The sequence below is a fragment of the Phocoena sinus genome, chromosome 4 (genome assembly GCF_008692025.1).
Source record: "Phocoena sinus isolate mPhoSin1 chromosome 4, mPhoSin1.pri, whole genome shotgun sequence".
NCBI lineage: Eukaryota > Metazoa > Chordata > Mammalia > Artiodactyla > Phocoenidae > Phocoena > Phocoena sinus.
This window is the reverse complement of record NC_045766.1, coordinates 10,745,220-10,763,437: the sequence shown is the minus strand read 5'-3', so window position 1 is coordinate 10,763,437 and position 18,218 is coordinate 10,745,220. Positions and strand designations below refer to the sequence as shown.

The 18,218-nt window shown below is 53.4% G+C and overlaps 1 protein-coding gene across 1 annotated transcript in view; it reads right to left on the bottom strand.

The window, feature by feature from the left end:
* Positions 1-4,907: 4,907 nt before the first annotated feature.
* Positions 4,908-18,218, bottom strand: part of COLQ (collagen like tail subunit of asymmetric acetylcholinesterase) — a 64,499-nt gene continuing 51,188 nt past the window's right edge. Inside the window, exons 12-17 of the mRNA XM_032630921.1 lie at positions 17,385-17,490; positions 11,290-11,429; positions 9,951-10,070; positions 9,489-9,609; positions 8,030-8,132; positions 4,908-6,362 (exon numbers count right to left, since the gene is read on the bottom strand). Coding sequence (XP_032486812.1) covers positions 6,293-6,362; positions 8,030-8,132; positions 9,489-9,609; positions 9,951-10,070; positions 11,290-11,429; positions 17,385-17,490 — 660 coding nt within the window. The 3' untranslated portion in view covers positions 4,908-6,292. The remainder of the gene's footprint in view (positions 6,363-8,029; positions 8,133-9,488; positions 9,610-9,950; positions 10,071-11,289; positions 11,430-17,384; positions 17,491-18,218) is intronic.

Here is an 18,218-nt window from a genome sequence, read left to right as displayed (position 1 = left end):
CTTCATGTCTTGGTGGGTTTTATTTTCTTACTAGAAATCAATCTAGGAATCAGTGAAAAATGTAGGGTTCTTTTAAGAATCCTTTGTGCTTAAGCCTAATTACCTAAATTGATTCCCTTTTAATTTGGTGTTTATGATCATTAGGATGTACACTTCAGTTTTAAAAGGTGTGAAGTTCAAAACTAAAGGGTGGCTTTAGCAAGGCACATGGCACCTGAGGCCTTTTTACTGGGTCTGGAAAGGCAGGCTTTTAGCTTTGGGTCCGGGAACCATGCAGGGGTATCCCTAGACATGTATCCTAGTCATTTAGCTCGCTAGAGTCCTTCCACCTGGAATGCCACGCTGCACAGAAGGACACGTGTACACCTCTGACCCCCAGTCGACACTCACAGTCTGGAAATGGTCCTGCCTCCTGCTTGCCCTCCGCACCTTGGATACAGCAATGCCCACACCTATCCTGTGGTCTTGGCGCCCGGATAGCTGTAAATCCCTACGTGGGAAGTGACCATGTTCCTTTTAAATTCTCTGTGGCGTCTTTTACCTATTGGGTGCTCAGTAGATTTGGATTGAAGACAATTACGCGCTCGGAGAACTAGGCCAGGGATCCTCTGCTGCTTATCCTGTACCCGGCTCCCTTGTCTTCCGGTGGAAATGGGAGACTTGAGCCAGGACTCTCGGTGGGGAAGCAGTGGTGCATGTCCATCACCTAAGGGACTGTTGATCCTCAGGTAACTATTGCCACCACAGCAGTGTGTAACAAACCATCCCAAAGCTTGACGCTTAACATAATAAGCGTTTATTCTGCAGTTTAGGCTGGACGTGGCTGGACAGTTCTGGTCTTGACTGGGCTCCTTCCTGTGCCTGGGATTTGACAGGTTTAGCTGGTCTAGGATGACCTCAGCCCTCACAGCTAGGGCAGCTCAGGTCGACTCCATGTCTCTCACCCTCAGCAGCCTGGCCTGGGCATGTTGTCACAGCAGAAGCTGAGCTAGATGAGAGGAGACTACCCCTGTCACAATAGCTGGCATCTCATTGGCCAAAGCGAGTCACAGGGCCAAGTTCAGAATCAAGGGGCTGGTGGGCAGATACACTCCAGAAATCGATGTGAGGAGTGGCAAAGTTCTTTGGATCCCGGGAGGTGTGGGAATTGGGGCAGTTACTGCAATCCATCTGCTGCCTCCATGGACCCCATGTCTCCTCCTTGGTTGAGAACCCTGGGCTGCGTGATCACTAAGGCCCCTCAGGGCTCTGGCTTTTCTCCTGGCCAGAGGGATAAAAGTCCGGAAGAGGTAAGAAAGACAGCTTTGTGTTCGTGGTTCCTGCAGAGGGCGCCAAGCCCAAGCCAATGACTCCTCTAGGCGGGCACTTCACTCTGTACACTGCGTGTAGTTTGCTAACCTACCCTTTCCAACCCAAAGCACCACTCTAGTTACCTATCGCTAAAAGACAAACTGCCCCGAAACTTAGTGGCTTAAAACAACCACCATTTGATCTGATGGAATCTTGTGATTAAGAATTAGGATAGAGATTGGCTGGGCAATCCTGCTTCTTGTGGCTTCAACTGAGGTCACTCAGTTGGCAGATGGGCAGGCGTGGCGAGTCCAAGCTGGCCTCACTCACATGTCTGGCGCATGGTGGGTGGCTGGAAGCAGGCTCATTTGGGGCCATACATGGCCTCTGTAGCAAGGCCATCTCAGGGAGGCCATCTTACACGCTGGCTGCCTCCCCCTAGGACAGGTGTTCTGAAAAGCTGCATGGCCTTTTATGACCTAGCCCAGAAGGCACAGGCATCACCACCGCAGTGTTCTATTGGTCAGAAGCTCACCTAGATTCAAGAGGAAGGGACATAGACCTCCCCCCGGCTTTAATGACGAGTATAAAAAAGCCACCCACCCGAAGTCCCCAACTGTCTTCCCTGTGTTTTTTGCCTAGTCTTCTGCAGTTGTTCTCAGATGAGACATCTCCCCAGGGCAGGCTCTTAGGTCTCTGGTCTAGCAGCATCAGCATCCCCTGGGACCTTGTTAGAAACCCAGATTTTCAGGCCCCACCCCAGACCTGCTGAGTCAGAATGACAAGCCCTTCGGGGTCATTCTGATGAACCCTAAAGCTTGAGAACCACTGCTCCAGGACACAACACCCTTGGTGAGTCTCAGGTGATGACCCATGACCACGATGACTGCCTTGAACTTCCCATCTAGGTAGGTGTTGGATGAGGGTGACTTGGGGTGGGGCACCCATGGAGTGTGGTTCTGTGTATGGGTTGGAACATCAAAGACAAAATTCATCGTTGCCTTTGAAGAAGTTACTGGAGGCAGAAGTTCACTGTGACGTGGGCCCCTTTACCTTCCTGTGAAGGGAGTGGGGCAGGGGGAAGAGAGGGCAGGGGAAATAGCTGCTTCCTTTCTTTGGTGAGGTTTCTCGGAGACTTGTCTAAAAGTCCGCCGCCTGGGGCTGAAAGGAACTCAAATGAGCCACAAGAGAGAATGCCCCTCTGATACAGGCAGTGTGAGTCCTCTTCCTCTATTTCTTGGGCAGGCAGGTTGGGTGAGGGGGGATGGGGAATCCTTAACTCACCCCTCTTGTGTGGTTTGCACCCCTCCCAGAATGGTTAAGAATGAATATGCGGGTGGGGGACCAGCCCACACCCTGGACCCTCTGTGCCCATGGTGGTAACTGGGCTGCTCTAGTGTAATGATCTCCTTGGTGCATCGCCAGGGGCCTCGAGCTGTGTGTGAGCCCATTGCTACCACACAAATGGAAGATCTGCGTTTCGTTGAAAATTTAAATTGGTTCACTCCACTACAGAGGAGGGCTGGGGCAGACAACCCAAGTAAAGCAGTCACTGGGGTGTAAGCTGGCCCACTGATTATAATGAGGTTTGGAGAATCTTAAGCAGTTTGACCCATATGTGCCCTCCACACCCCTACCTATTAGGGTGATGGATGGACCCATGTGTCTGCCCCAAGACGCTCAGAAACTTTGTCCTACCATCTTCCCAGGCACTGGTTCCTATATCTCAGTTACCAAGTTCCCTTCAGAGACCTTACTTTGCTTACAAGTTTGTCACATTTGCCCCATTCCTGCTCCCCAATATATCCGGTCCAGCAGCCACCCCTTCCCCGCACAGCCTGTATGCTTCTGGCAAATCCCCAGGGGGTGGCCTAAGGGCAATCTTAAAACCTTTGCCACCCTGGGTTCAGGAACCCAGCTGTGATCTGATCAGCAGGCAGCGTTCTGACAACAGGAACCGGTTCACAAATGGCCATGTGACCCAAAACATGCCAACAAGGCTCAAGGCAAGATTTGCTGGGGACTCCTGGGGGGAAAAAAACTTCTTGAGAGCCACTGGAATAGATGTTCTCTCTTCCTGGGGACGTTACAAGGTCCAGATGTTAGCCTGAAACTGTAGTAGTCAGCTTGTGACCACCCTAAGGACTGAATTAACAGGAGAGATGCAAATAGCTGAGAGGCTAAAGCAAGCCGAGAAATGGAGTGGAAGCCTTGCTTGAACCTTGCCTGATCGCCACTCCACTCCTGGAACTTATGAGTTATATGAGCCAATAAATTCTACCCTGTGGTTTATATCATACTTAAGTTGGATTTTCTGCTACTTGCCGACAAAAGCATCTGGACTGACACTGCCTCCTTTGGTGACAATATCTGAAGGCCCTGTCATATTCTCAGCCATGCCACGTGACAGCTTGAGAGTAGCCAACGGAATCCATCACCGCTCCAAGGACATACCCCGTCACAGCTGGAGGGCAGAATCCACACTCGCCAGCGGTTAGAGTTGGAAAATTCAACCTCTGTCTCAAGTCTCTCAGATGAGGAAACTGAGGCTGTGGGAAGTGATGAACCAAGTATGAACGGGGGGCCTCCCACCAGCAGATGATCCCAGGAGGTGTTTCTGCGGCTGCCTGGCCTGCTGACAGGTGTCCGTGCTCCTGGCAAAGCTGCTCCCTATGCCGCGGAGTTAATGTTTCAGGGGAGGCACGGGTCCACCTTCCCCGATCTTTCATCTTTTCATTTCAGAATGCTGAAGGGGGAGAATGACTATTATTACTATATATATTCTCAACACATGTGACCTTGAATCCTTTCATTTCCTGAGCCTTTCAGAACACTCCCTAGAAATAGCTGGAGGCGGCCCCCCTCTAATACTGCCGGGTCCAGGGACAAGAGCACAGATGGTGGCTCCCACACGAAATGTCTGAGTATTCACATTAGGATCAAACTGACAAACTGTTACGCATTAAATAGGTTCTGCTTACACTTTCATGAAGACTAGAATTTTTAGATGCCTCAAAGTTTTCTGTGGCAGCACCAGGAGAGCGGGCCTCCCTGCCCCTGGCCCGTCTCACGCCAGGATGTGCGGCCTGTGTCTCCAAGCTCCGTCTACCACCCCTGCAAAACAGCTTGTCCCTGGCCACCCCTCACGCTTACAGGTGTATGCGAGCCAGTCAGGACAGGCACGGAGAGAGGGCTGTGTGGCCCCGGAAGCAGGCTCAGGACCACTCGGGTGGAGAGTTAGGGTTTCCTGGGACCTGCAGCATGGGGTGTGCAAGTGTCACCGTGGCCCCTTGGGGAGGGTCATGGCCAGAGGAAGGCCAGAGTAGTGCCCTCCAAGGAGTGGGACCCAGGACTGGGCCACTCTTGGCCAGGTCCAAGGGCAGTACTGGACTTCCACTCTGTCCTATGCAAGATCATAAAGCAAGGCTGGGGGTGAGCAAGACCCGGCTTGGTGACCTTGGACCTCAGTTTCCTCCCTCATCCCTGAGGGAGCAGGACTGCTTCCCATTCTAGAACCCTCTGTCGAGTCTGGAAGCAGACTGGATTTCAGAGCCCTTATCCCATCCAGCAGTTCTGGGACACCAGCCCCAAACCGCCAGGGAAGAGAGAGCCACAGTAGGGAGGAACACCGCCTTTATTTCTTGATTTCCCATCCGGAGATGCCAGGATGAAGGTGGTGGCTTCACATGGGACAGATGTGGGCCATGGAACATCAGCCCGGGACTTGCAGTAGAAGCGGAGGGAGCCAGATTGACCCATGTGTCCACCCACCCCGGGGCTGATTCGCCCACGACTGGCCACCAGCACAATGCCAAGTGCCCAAGACGCAGGCCTTGTACACAGGCCCAGGAGTGTCCCTCCATCTGGTAGCAAATGGGCAAATCCCACCTGAGGTCTGCCGTGGGGAAGACGTCTTTCCCAAACAAAGCTAAGCCTCACTCAGGAAATACGGTGATGAAAGGCAGCTCACAGACACGCAGGGCTAACGATCCTGCAGAAACGGGGGCTCGGGCGCACGCACACGAGGACAAGACTATGCACCATGAAGACAGGGAGGGAGGTCACAGGGCTCACGGGAGTCAGCAGGCAGCCAGGAGCTGGCGCCCAGGACAGATGCCGTCTCTGCCCGGAGCATGTACTCAATCGTGGGGCCCAGACGGGAAACCAGGCGGCAGTTTCCTAAGGACTCAGGAAACACCAGTGGCTGGCCTGCTAGCCAATGTCCTGAAGGAGAAATGGACACGTGGGACATTCACAGGACGGAGGTCCAAGTGCGCAGAGCCAGGAGGTCAGGATGGTACCGGGGATGGGGAGGCCTCGAGAGCAGCCCCTTCGGGAAACGTCGAAAAGAAGGCCACTGCTCTGCTTTCGTCTACACGGTAAGCACCCCAGCACCCCAGGGTTTGGCGGCGGTCTCAGTACTTATTCACAGTTGGGGCTCTGCCTGGGGAAGCTGCATCCACACGAGGCCGCGTTGGGCTGTGGTTAGCTGCGGGGTGGGGGGCTCCCTAGTTGGACCCAGATCTGGGGGCCACCCCCAAAGAACAGGCCCACTTCCCTGCTCTGTGGTTCCCAGGCCCGGGGAGCCCCGGCCAGCTGCCAGGTGAGAATGCCCACATTTCCAGAGGTCAGAGGAGACGAGAGGCCTGTGCCCCAGATGCCCCCAGCGGACGGGAGCAATCTCCAACAGTCTGTGTGCCTAACAGTGCAAAGCCAAGTCCACGATATTCGGAAGGGAGGGCCCCGCAGGCCGTCGGTCTGGCCGGAGGGTCGCGATGGGCGTGTGGAAGAGGCCCGGTACTCGGGGTTAAGACAGGATGCAGTGGTCCTAGGTTCTTCCAGTCGGACTGCGTTAAAAGCACATCTTAGCAGCAAGAGTTTGTCCTTGTTTCTGTTGCATGAAGGTGGTGGAAACCGGACCAGGACAGGGCGAGGTCAGTCTGCCGAGGGTGGAGAAGCTGCTGCCAGTTCCGTGGGTGTAGCCGCCTCCTCCCGGCGGCCCTCAGGTGAAGTAGCGACAGGGTGTGGAGTCGATGTAGCAGTACGGGGTGCACCGCAGGTCTCCGTACGACCTGAGGGGGGCGGACACGGGGCAGTGGGCAGGAGCCCCAAGGACACAGCCATGTTCTCAAAGGCCTCCTCTCGCAACTCTGGTCAAACCTCATCTGAGAGCTGCCCTACTGCCACCCTCCTAAGGGCGAGGGGCTCCAAGGTGAGGGGCTTGGGGCAGCTGAGTCCAGGCCTCTGGGGCTTCTCCCCTTGAGTCCATCTGAGGGATCTGGGGGAAAGGGGTTTGTAGGTAGCCTGGCTCTGAACACAGCCTCTCAGAGAGAATCAGCCCTTTCTCCAGCGCTGTCCAGTAGACCACACTGCACTATTTCTGTGGCAGCCACTGGCCATATATGGCTATTGAACTCTTGAAATAAGGTTAGTGTGAATGAAGAATCGGATATTTAACTTTATTTAAATAGCTACGTGTGGCCGGGGGCTACCACATTGGAGAGCACAGCCTACACGTCTGTAAGCCCAAGCGCTAATTCCGAGGCTGTGCTGTATTGATACACCAAGCCCACATTCGCAAGCATCCCCTGAGGCTTCTCGGGACTAAAGAGTAACCACAGCGAGCGGCGGGGTAAGCCCTGGGCTCCACGTGTCCCTGTACCCCAGGTCCGACTGTCTACACTCAGCGGTGTCCTTCCATCAACTCTTTGGCAGGGGCCTGGCAGGAGCCTCCCTACTTCAGGGAGGGGCAGTGCACACACACACAGATGCAGTGGAGTTCTGGCCCAGCCTACAGTGCTTGGAGTTTGGGGTCTGAGCTCCCCCAGCCCGGTTTGATTTGTTGCCCTGCGTTTGGGGGTGGGCATTGAGGCGACCTCCTTGGAGGAGAGAGACAGGCCTTGGGTCCTGGGTCCAAGCCTACAGAGGAGTGGGGCTGGAGGGAACGCCTGGACAGATGGACTCCTGAGGAACCAGGGATCCACTCTGGGGCCAAGGGAGAAGCAGGATGTGGACTGGAAGAGGAGCGGCCTCCCTACCTTCCCTACAAGCTACGCAACTCTGGTCCTGTAACCACTGGCGTAACAGAGCCCAGGAGAGCCCATTCTGGGCATGGGATCATGTCTCACAGGGCAGAGGCCCTCAGCGGGCCTGGGAGATGTCCTCGTGGAGACCAGGACACTCAGGATACTGAGCCACGTGAACACCCACTGAGGGGTCTCAGAAACAGCTGCAGGGGGTGCTTGAAGGGAAGACTACATTCCTGGGGTTTTCTGGGAGGACTTTGGAGCCACCAAAGTTAGATACTAAGGCTGGTGGGATCTCATGTGTACCCACAGGCCTGCCCGGTGGTTCCAGAGAATTCAGGTTACAGATGCTTAGATTCTCTGAAATGCCCGGACCCCTCCCCCCTCCACCGGCCCCCCTCCCAGGCAGGCCCACTCCCAGGAGACCAGTGTGGTCACGGGAGCGACGGAGCTGCTCATCCAGGGGCCACGGTGAGCTGCGGGCCCAGGCGGAGCTGGGGGTGGGTGACTGCTCTGAATGGCATGTGGGTTTCAGTGTTTAGCACTGTCCCCCCGCGAGAGCAGGGACCATGCATGTGTTCTATGTCACCATACCTCAGAGTCCAGAAAGCCCCAGGAACACAGAGGCATTCAGGAATATTTGTGAAGGAAAGAGGAGTAGGCAGGAGGGAGGGAGGCCGGGGTGTGGTCACAGCCCGCGAGGTGGTCCCTACCCGGGGAGATAGGTCTCGCAGGTCAGGTGGCCGAAGTCAGAGCCATCACAGTCCTCCACGCCCCTGTGCCGGTGACCATCTCCACAGTAGGCCCGGCGACAGCCTGAGGGGACACGGGAGGTGAAGCCCTGAGAGGGGGGCGGGGTGGGGGACAGCCTGGCAGGACCATGTGGCCTGAAGGAGCCCCCCCCCATCCCACAGAGCCTGAACCCTCCTGCAGGGATGTCCACAAAGCTTCAGACCCCAATCCCACGGGAGGACAGTTTCTGTCGCAAGACCACCGCGGGTTCCTGTGAGGTGAGGGTAGGGAGACGGGCACGTCACAGCCTTGGTGGAGCTTGTCTGTCTGCAGGGAGCTTCCTGTGTCCCTCGGGAGCCAGACCGTCTTCCACGGGGTCTCTGTTCTCACAGCAGGGGAGGAGCCAGGAGTATGAACCCACCCTCATTTTTATAGGGCTTTGAGACTAGCTATTAGTTCCTTCCTGCTGTGTCATCTCCACGAGGGGCAGGGGGACTCCAGGCAGAGCCAGCATCCTAGGAATCACCGCCCAGGAACTGTCGCGGGAAGTGCAGCTACACGGAGAGAACCAGACACTTCATCCTGCGCCTGCCCTGCGCACTCTCCCCCTCCTCTGAGCTCCTTGCTGGCGAGGAACCCACCTTTGCACCTACGCATCCCCAGCCCTGGCTTCTCATAGCAGGACTTTAAAAACTACGCAGTGAAGGGATGTCAAGCCCTCACGGCACCCAGACAATCCATGCGCACGTCAGCTCACAGAATCTCACAGAATCTAAAGGCTTGAGCGTTCGGTGCGGTCGTACCCATTTTTCAGTTGGGGAAAGTGAGGCCCGCCATCACCCCACTCACCGTGTAGCCTCTTCTCTGAGCCTGAGGGTGACACTGGCTTCCAGAGCCTGCGTCCAAACTCAATCTGAATCTAAAGCTCATGCTTTCCACCTCACCTCCTGCTTTTGTCACTTGATTTTTTTTTAAAAAAAGAAGAAAGAAAAGCGATGCTTCAGCCCTATGCTGCCTGCCTGTCCCGGTAGCATCCATAAGCCTGAAGGTAGCCCAGCCACCCAATCCCCCAAACAGAGCTCTGCTATGACTTTGTCTGCTAAAAGTGAGTCCTGATTCAGATTCTTGCCTTATCCCGTCTGCCTCTCAGCCCTGCATCACCTTTATCTTTTGATAAGAATTTGGATTAGAACGTGGTTTTTGCCAAGAAGTAGGATTCAAAAGAAAGGGAGGGCCTGGTGGCTTCTCTGGGGCCAAGATCCTTGACAGCAACCCCATCGCCTTGCTTGGACGGTGGGAGGGCTCACGTTTGGCCTGATTGGGGATGGTCGTCCCCCGAGCAGCCCAGCTCTGGCTCTAGAACTGTCCCAAACCAGCACAGCTGGTGTCCAGGGCTTGGCCTGACCCCACCCGGCGGCGGTTCAAGCTGGGGCCACTCACGGATGCAGTCGTCACCCACATCGCCGTTCCCGTCATCACACTCCTCCCCCGGCTGCAGGACCCCGTCCCCGCAGGAGCCGCGGTGGTCTACAGGGTAGTCCACAGGGTAGAAAGGCGTCAGCTGGCCAGAGAAACACAGCACGCACAGTTACCGGTACAGTGGGACAGGTAGCCGGGCACTGGGGACAGAGGGTCTGGGCGGGGGCAGGGCAGTGGGGGAAGGGCACGCCTCCCCTGTAGAGCTAGAGCTCTGTGGTTGGCAGGAAAGCTGTGCGGGGCTGGGAGCCTGTCTGGAGCTTTGGCCCAGAGCAGAGCTCCACGTGGGGAGCCAGGGCATGGCATGCTCTCAGAGGCGGGCTGAGAGAGGGCGCTCAGACTTCCATGGAAAGCTCTGTGCCAGGCCTCTCCTTCCTTTGGAGATGCGTCCCTCTGCTGATGGGGTGTGTGCTGAGCGCCCCGTACCTGGATGGGGAGCCAGCCAAGGCTGTCCTTGAAGTACAGAGACCTCTGGTCTCTGCGGAAGGCAATGGCATGTTGGGTATTCAATCTCTCAAGCTCCTCCTGGTTGTTGACCACAAATATCTGCCGGAGGAAACATTGGTGAGGATTCCAGGAAACACTTCTACGGAGGGGAGGGCGGGGGAAGAGCCAGAGGAGGAAACAATCCCTGACCTTGGGCTGGTGATCAGTGGGAAGGGCGGTTTGCTTTTACACTCCTGCATCCCTCCTGAAGTGGGGACCAATGTCTTGATTCCCACATCTTTCCAATCCAGTTCCTAATGTCTGAGTTTGAAATAAAAATATCTACCATGGTTTAAAATTTATAACATTTAAAATGTTACAAAGACTTGGGGACTTCCCTGGTGGTCCAGTGGTTAAGAATCCGCCTTCCAAGGCAGGGGACGCACGTTGAATCCCTGTTTGGGGAACTAGAATCCCACATGCTGTGGGGCAACTAAGCCTGCGCGCCGCAACAAAGATCCCACGTGCCGCAACTAAGACCCAACACGGCCAAATAAATAAATATGTTTTTTAAAATGTTACAAAGACATAAATAAAAAGGTGATGTCATCTAATCAAATAATTCAACACCTGGAAATGATTCTTAACAAAAATCCTATACTCAAAGTGTTCATTACAGTGTTATTTATATCAGGGAAAAGCTTGGGAGCACCTGATACCTATCTGACAATTGGGCTCTGGTTAAGTAAATCACAGCACAGCCACGTGATGGACAGAGTATTACCTACCCATTCAAATTATGAATTGATGTCCGGGTTTACTTAAAAATAATCTAAGGTAGGTAGGTTGTCGTGAGTAAGTGTAAAAAGGAAACAAGATTAGCCGGGAGTTGATAATTGTTGAACTTGGGTAAAGAGTACGAAGAGGTTCCTTATGCCATTTGTTCTGCTTTTGTATTTATTTGAAGTTTTCTATAATTTTTTTTTTCTTAGAAAAGACAAAGAAGGGAATTCCCTGGCTGTCCAGTGGTTAGGACTCCGCGCTCTCACTGCCAAGGCCTGGGTTCGATCCCTGGTCGGGGAACTAAGATCCTGCAAGATGTACGGCACAGCCACAAAAAAAAAAAAAAAAAAAAGACAAAGAAAATACTCCAAAATAGACCCACAACCTTGGTTTTCTTCTTTTGATTTTCCCTTATTTTCCAAGTTCCTGTAACGAGCTTATGCCCAGTATAACGGAGGAAGTTTTACTAAAAGGCTTTTACAAAGCCCGGGGAGCATCAATCACGTGAAGAGTCCTGAGGGGTGACCACCCCAGATTCCGCCCAGAAGAGTCTTACCACAGGAACTCGTGGGGAACTGGGTCCATACGCAGACTCCCCGTAGGAAGGGTTATTCACATTCATGGGAGGGCCACAGAGACATCTTCCTGGAGGCCCGGGAAATCCTCTTTCCCCTTTGGGTCCCATTACAAGGTGTCCTAGGAAGCAACAGACTGCTGTTACGAGCAAAGGAAGAGAAAACCAAACAGCCCAGGGAGGTGTCAGCAACCTTCACGACAGAAAGAAGTTTGAAGTCCACAGTGTGGACTTCAGGGAGGCCTGGAGGAGAGGTCCAGAGAGACATTTCTGGTCCAAGGTGTGGGTCCCTTAACCACACTGGGTGTGACAACACCTTTCCCAACCCTCTTCCTCCCTTCCCTCTCTCTATACTTTGGAGACCAGACAGGTGGGCATTCTACTTCCCAGTTGCCCTCACTCCTGGAGGTGACCGTGTGCCACAGTGTCAGCCAATGTAAGATCCGTGGTGGGAGAAGGGTGAGTGTCTGGGGAAGTCTATCCTGATAAGGGAGAAGCATAGCTGGAGGGAGACACAGCTTCCTCCTCCTTCTTCCTGTCTGGAAGACAAGACAAGATGTCTGGTGCTGCAGCAGCTGTGCTGCAACAATGAAGTAACAAGTGTGAGAAGAGAAGCCAGATCGCAGGGAAGACGAGGGCCTCATGGGGCCTGGGGCCCTGAGAGCGAGACCTAGAGGCTGAACTAAAGCCAGCCACTGTCCACCGCTGGACTTCTTTGTTGTCGGAGGGAAACAATCCCTATTTATGTTGAGACCATTATTAATGGGGACTTCTTCCTGATGAGTGCATTGCTGGCTGATAACGTTCACCATTTTTTTACTCATTTAATTTTGTTCTTATATATAGGAGTTTAACAAAGGGATTTCTGGATGTGGGTTTCTTTGATTTCTTCTGGAAGAAATGGAATGTTTGAAAATGCTCAGCCTATTTGTTCTTACCTGATTCTGAAAAAAGTGTCCGGAAAAGATATGATCAGGAAATTCACTCCCTGAAAGGTAGGAGGCCTACTAGGGTAGTAGTTCTCACCTTGACTTGTAAAGCCCCTGATGCCCAGGCCACACTCCAGACCAATTCCATCAGGACTGCTGAGAACGGAGCACAGGCATCCGTGCTTTTCAAAGCTCTCACAAGTGAGCACTGAGGTTGAGAGCCGTTGGTCTCGGGCAATGGTCTTTGCACAAAACCCCCCACCAGACTATCCTCTTCACCCACCATCCCTCCCTTCCTAGGCACCTCCTGGCTCACTCCTGATCTGGGTTCCTACATCGCTTCCTCAAGGAAGCCTTTCTGAATCCTCACACTCCGTCCTGTTCACACTGAGTACAGTTTCTTAGTTCCCCAGGCCTTTTCTTCCTGGCACTTATCTCTGTGATTCTATTCACTGTGAGATTATCCAGGCCAGCTGGATCTCCCCCAGGAGAACGTCAGCTCCACAAAGGCAGGTGGATGCCTGTTTGCACTCATCAGGGCGTGGCACAAAGTAGGGGCACAGTACATGTTTGATAACTGAATGAATGAATGCAGACTAACTGGAAAGGGAAGGTCTTCAGAAAAGACTAGAGGTCCCATTCCAGCTGGCAGAAAAGTGCTAGAGCCAGAGCCACCAACAGGGAGAGAAGAAAGAGAGGAAAAGATGGGCACTGAAAACAGAAATAAGTAAGTACCCCTCCTGCTGGGAAAATAAGGGGGAGCTTGGAGATCAGCCAGTCATTGGTTTCAGGTTGTATTACTGTATCGAGGGCAGTCAGCAATTGGGGACATGGTTTGCAGATCCCACAAGGGTGGGGAAAAAAATGACCCCGGGGGGAGAGGTCTGGTCAGAACCCCGAGGAAGCAGCTGCAACTGGAGGAGGAGACCCCAGCAGGAATGCCCACACCCTGAGCCTTCCTGAGCTGGTGGACAGATGTGTCCAAGATGGGGATGCTGCCAGCTGGCCGGGAAGGGAGGCTTGCCAGCATCTTACACCAAGTTATGGTCGCTCGTTCTAACAAGAAATACAAATACAATCTGGGAGGAACACCAGTCTCATGCTTGGAGGGACAGAGACCCCACCAGCTCAGGAATGTTCTGGGGAGTTAACCAAGGATGGGAGAGCATGGGAGCCGCCTTCCAGCAGGCTCTGTGACCGCCAACTTCTCCTCCAGAACCACAGCCTCAGAGAGGCTCAGGAGTTTGTCCCATTATCCAGCTAATTAGTGGTGAGGCTGAGATTTGAGTTCATGTTTGACTTAACACTATGCCATTCAAAAGACACGTGTCCAAGAATACTGATGCTCGCAGGAAGCTGGCAATTCCCAGGTACCACAGTGATTCACTTATGCCCTGTCTGGGGTCAGGAAGGACTCAGCCAAATTTGTAATTCGGTTATTGCAAATTACATCCTAAAGGCATTTTGCCGTGGTTCCCTCCCCCGTCTCCAGCCCCTCTTTCTTGGTTAACTTGGGTAATGAGAAGCTCCTGCCCCCTCCATCTCCCCAGAACCGTCCCGCCCCCCAGCACCAGGCACCAGAAGCAGAGGTGGCCTCCAGATAGGACGACAGGATGTGGCAGGGAGCCTGCTTCCTGCCCCCCTCCCCCCCGCCATCATTTCCCTGCTGCTTCCTCCCAGCTGTCCAAGGGCATCCATTACCCCTGCCTGCTTCCTGCCAGGCTGCACTGAAGGGCACAGCAACCCAAACTTCCCCAACTCAGCCTCTCGGAGCTTGTCCAGCGGGCAGCCTCTCCCCCATCCCCGGCAGCTGGAGGACCCAGCTCTGCATCTTTGCTCAGGGAGCCTCCCATCTCCACTGGCCGCTGCAGTGGGAGCAGGTCCGAGGGGTAACCTGGGAGAAGGCAGAGGAACCATGGAGTCGTCTCCGTGTCACCCCCATCCCACTCTACCCCTGCAGAAGCTGCATGGCTACGTGGGAGGGTCTCGGGACCAGGAGTCACAGGCCAATTCTGGACCAGGAGTGGCCACCAGTCGGCTCTGTGACCTTGGGGAATCTCTGTGATCTCTTAGGCTCAAAGTTCTCATCTATAAAGAGAAGCATGGACCAGACCAGGCAGTTTAACCCGGGGTCCACAGAGCCTGAGGATATCCCAAGATGGATCGGGGGCAGGGGGTCTGGAGCTCTGGGAAGCAGTGAGCAGAATCTTGGGTGTAGGTAGACACATTTTTTTCCTGAGAGTGGAACTTTATCAGGCTCTCAAAGGTAGTCTCAGAAATCGCTATGGAGGCCTGTTCCAACTCCTGAGGATGACCCAGCTGGTCCTGGGCACAGGAAGGTCTCTTTTAAATTCCTCCCCCTCCTTCTCTACCCATCCCCCCAAAAACATTTCTAAAGAGCAGAATTCTTGCCCCATTTTCTTCAGCAGCCTCACTCTGGGAGGTTCCCCAGAGGGGAAATGACCCAAAGGAAGGCACAGGGAGGGGACATCAGTCGAAGGGCTGGCCCGCATCCTGCTTGGCTGCCATGCAATAATCCAGGTGGGACAGCCCGAGAGTCAAAGTAGACCAGGTGTGTGAGCACCTGCAGGGGCCAGCCCCACGCACCCCACCTGCCCGGCGCCATGCGGATGCAAAGCTGACTTGGCCAAGACCCTACCTCAAGGACCTGCCATCTAGAAGGAAGAGGAAACACATCCTCAGAAAACAGTTAACGGTGGAGGGGCCGTAGCAGATGCAACGTGGGACTGGGGCCCAAGGGAAGGAGACTCATCCCGTTAGGGACCAAGAAGGCCTTATTGAAGAGAGTGCTTTGAAGGAAGGAGAGGAGTTGGTGGAGTGGACCAGAGCAGCGGTCCCCAACGTTTTTGGCACCAGGGACCGGTTTCCTGGAAGACAATTTTTCCACGGACCCGGCGGGTAGGGGTGGGGGATGCTCCAGGCGGTAATGCGAGCGATGGCGAGTGGCGGATGAAGCTTCACTCGCTCGCCACTCACCTCCTGCTGTGCGGCCTGGCTCCTAACAGGCCTGGGGGTTGGGGACCCCTGGACCAGAGGATGACGGGAACACTATTTCAGGCCACGTGGACCCAGAGGGACTGTAGGAATATGCTCCAGCTCAACAGACAGCAGAGTCCACTGGAGGGCAGAGGGCACTGAGGCTGGGATCTGGCAGAGGATGGGTGGTAGAGAGGGAAGGGGGTGGGCATACCAGGCTGAAAGACAAGGTGCCGGGAGGACCAAGGAGAGAAAAAAGGATTACGTTGGCCCTGCTACAGGGATGAGGTTGGCAAGACAAAACAGCGGGCATCTGAGGGAGCTGCTGAGGGTCTCCAGGCCCTGCCCTTCTCACCCCACCCCAGGCCCTAGGAGGGAAACAGGATTCAAGTCAGATACACACAGTGAGACCAGTAAGGTCTTAGTTTGCTGAGGACGCCCCCCCAGCCGCACGCCTCCTGGCTATTCCTCAGTTTTGTGAGCTCCTAAATACCCCAAGGGTCAAGAGCATCCCTTCCAAAGGCAAAACCCGGGCTTCAGGCCATGCTCCCAGCCTCTGGGGTCGGCAGCTCAGGGTCATGGGCTCAAGTGGAACGTTATGCGTCCGAACCAAGGAGGGAAAGGACTGGCTGGAAGAACCTTCATCCAGATCATCGATTCAATGCAGGGAAACAGGGTCTGGGCATGGACACAGGGCCTGAGGTGCATCTCAATCCAGCTCCCCTAACAGTTAGAAATAAGGGTGGCAGGATAACTCGTCACAGTAATTGATGTTTGTTCTTCCATTCTTTTTTCGTTCCTGACTTCAAGGAGGTGGCAAGACTTTGTGCTTTCTTGCTCTTGCTGAGAAACAGGTACTGTTTGAAGACTTCTGCCTTCTGTTCTCAAAAGAGAAAAGCTCCTAAGGGGGTGGCGCTGTATGAGGAGTGTGAGGAGGGAGGGGCTGGAGGACAGAAAAGGAAGGATCACCCCAGATGTGGGAGCACGGGGACCCCCAAATCCTGGAGGAGAGCCAAGGTCTCAGGAGGGAGGGCTGTGGGGCCTTCCTGGGAAGATTGAGCCTTGGGGAGCCGGATTCTCAGGCTTGGAGATGATCTGATAGCCAAGCCTGGCGTGAGGAAGGTGGTCACGTGTCTGACCGTGTGGCCTTGGGCAACAGGCATTTCAGAGGTGAATGGGGCAGATCAAGGGCTGGTCACCTCCCGTGATGTTTATCTGCCATAACTCCCCAGGATCTTTGTCCCATGGTTCTGTGGCAGTTGAAGAAGTGGAGAAAACCCCATTAATGCCCGAGACTGAATTTCCCTGGCATCCTAGCAGGTTAGAGTCTCAGAGCCAGTTTTCATTTGGTTTAAAGGATTAACAAAATGACATTTCTTGACCTTCCCATGACGTGGTTGTAAACACTTCCCCACAGAGGGGAAAAGTGCACTTTGGGATTTTTAAATGCCTTCATTTTCTTAAGAAAAGAATTAGAATAAAAATTTTGATTCCTTTCGTATAACTGAGGACAAAGAATCTTGCACAGTCAGTAAACAGTATTCTTGGACCTACAGCTGCTCTGCTTATATAGATGATGTGTTATGAAGGCCTTCCTCTGAGCTGACAAACTGAGTAAGAGGCTTAGCTCCTCAAATTAAGCAAGGTAAAACAAGGTAGCAGTGTACCTGTACCCTCTTCAATGGTAGACTTTTATTCCTTTATAGTGATTTCTTTCTATATTCGATGCACATCTGTAAGGACTCTTATAACACTGTAAGACAGAAAAATTTGCAATGTCATCTTTACTTCTAGGTTTAAGAGCATTGCTTGGAGCCATGAAACGTTCTTCTAGAAAAGGGTGTTAGTTGATGCAATACTTGCCTGTTATTTTTCACTTAAAGTGTAAATGACATCACCAATGTGATTTTTTTCTTTTTCACTCCTCTATTTGTTCTCCCAAATCCCAAAACAAAGCCAGAATAGTGTTTATCTCTCTCATGTAAAATTTGAATAGGTCTAATTGTGGATAAATTAGAAATATATTGAAATGCTTCAGGCATTTTCCAACTCAGAACACAAGGCAGGCCTCTGCTGACATCTCCCTGTGCTCTCTGGGAGGCTGGCCAGGAGGGCAACAGCGTGGATCAGGTGAAGCAGTGTAGCTCTTACCTGCAGACGGGGGACCCGGGGGTCCTGGGGCGCCCGGACGGCCAGGTTGACCAGAAGGCCCAGGTTTGCCTGGTGGGCCTACAACTCCACTATCTCCCTTCTGCCCCTGACAGAGAGAAAGGCAGAGCCCATTATAAGAGCAGGACATGGCAAACCTCCCCCCCAATTCATCTCTAAATTAGGGGCCACCTTGCACTTTGGAGCAAGTACCAGGGGGAGGATGCAGTCCCAGAGGTCTCAGAGGGACCAGCAAGTTCCTAAAAACCTCAGGGCAAGTGACATTTGAGACAGTGATGGATGCATGTTTATAGACATTACTTTTTTAAAAAAAATTGAAGTATAGTTGATTTACAATATTGTGTTAGTTTCAGGTGTACATCGTAGTGATTTGGTGGGGTTTTCTTGGAGATTATATTCCATTATAGGTCATTACAAAATATTGAGTATAGCTCCCTGCGCTACACGGTAAATCCTCGCTGCTTATCTATTTCATGTATAGTAGTGTGTATCTGTTAATCCCATACCCCTAATATGCCCCTCCCCCACCCCTCTCCCCTCAGGTAACAGTAAATTTGCTTTCTACAGACATCACTTCTTGCTCTGTCCTAGACACGTAGGAACCAATCCAAACCACACTCCTCACTGGGCAGGTGAGGAAAGAAAGGCTCAGGAAAGAGCAGGGATTTAGGCCAGTCACCTGGCATCAGGCCTCTGCCTGCTCATCAGGACAATTTCTGTCTCAGCACAAGAGCTGTTCCCACCCCGTGGCCTCTCGCTGCTCTCAGGATAAAGACCCAGCTCCTTACTGGAGCCTCCACAGCCCTGCACGGCCAG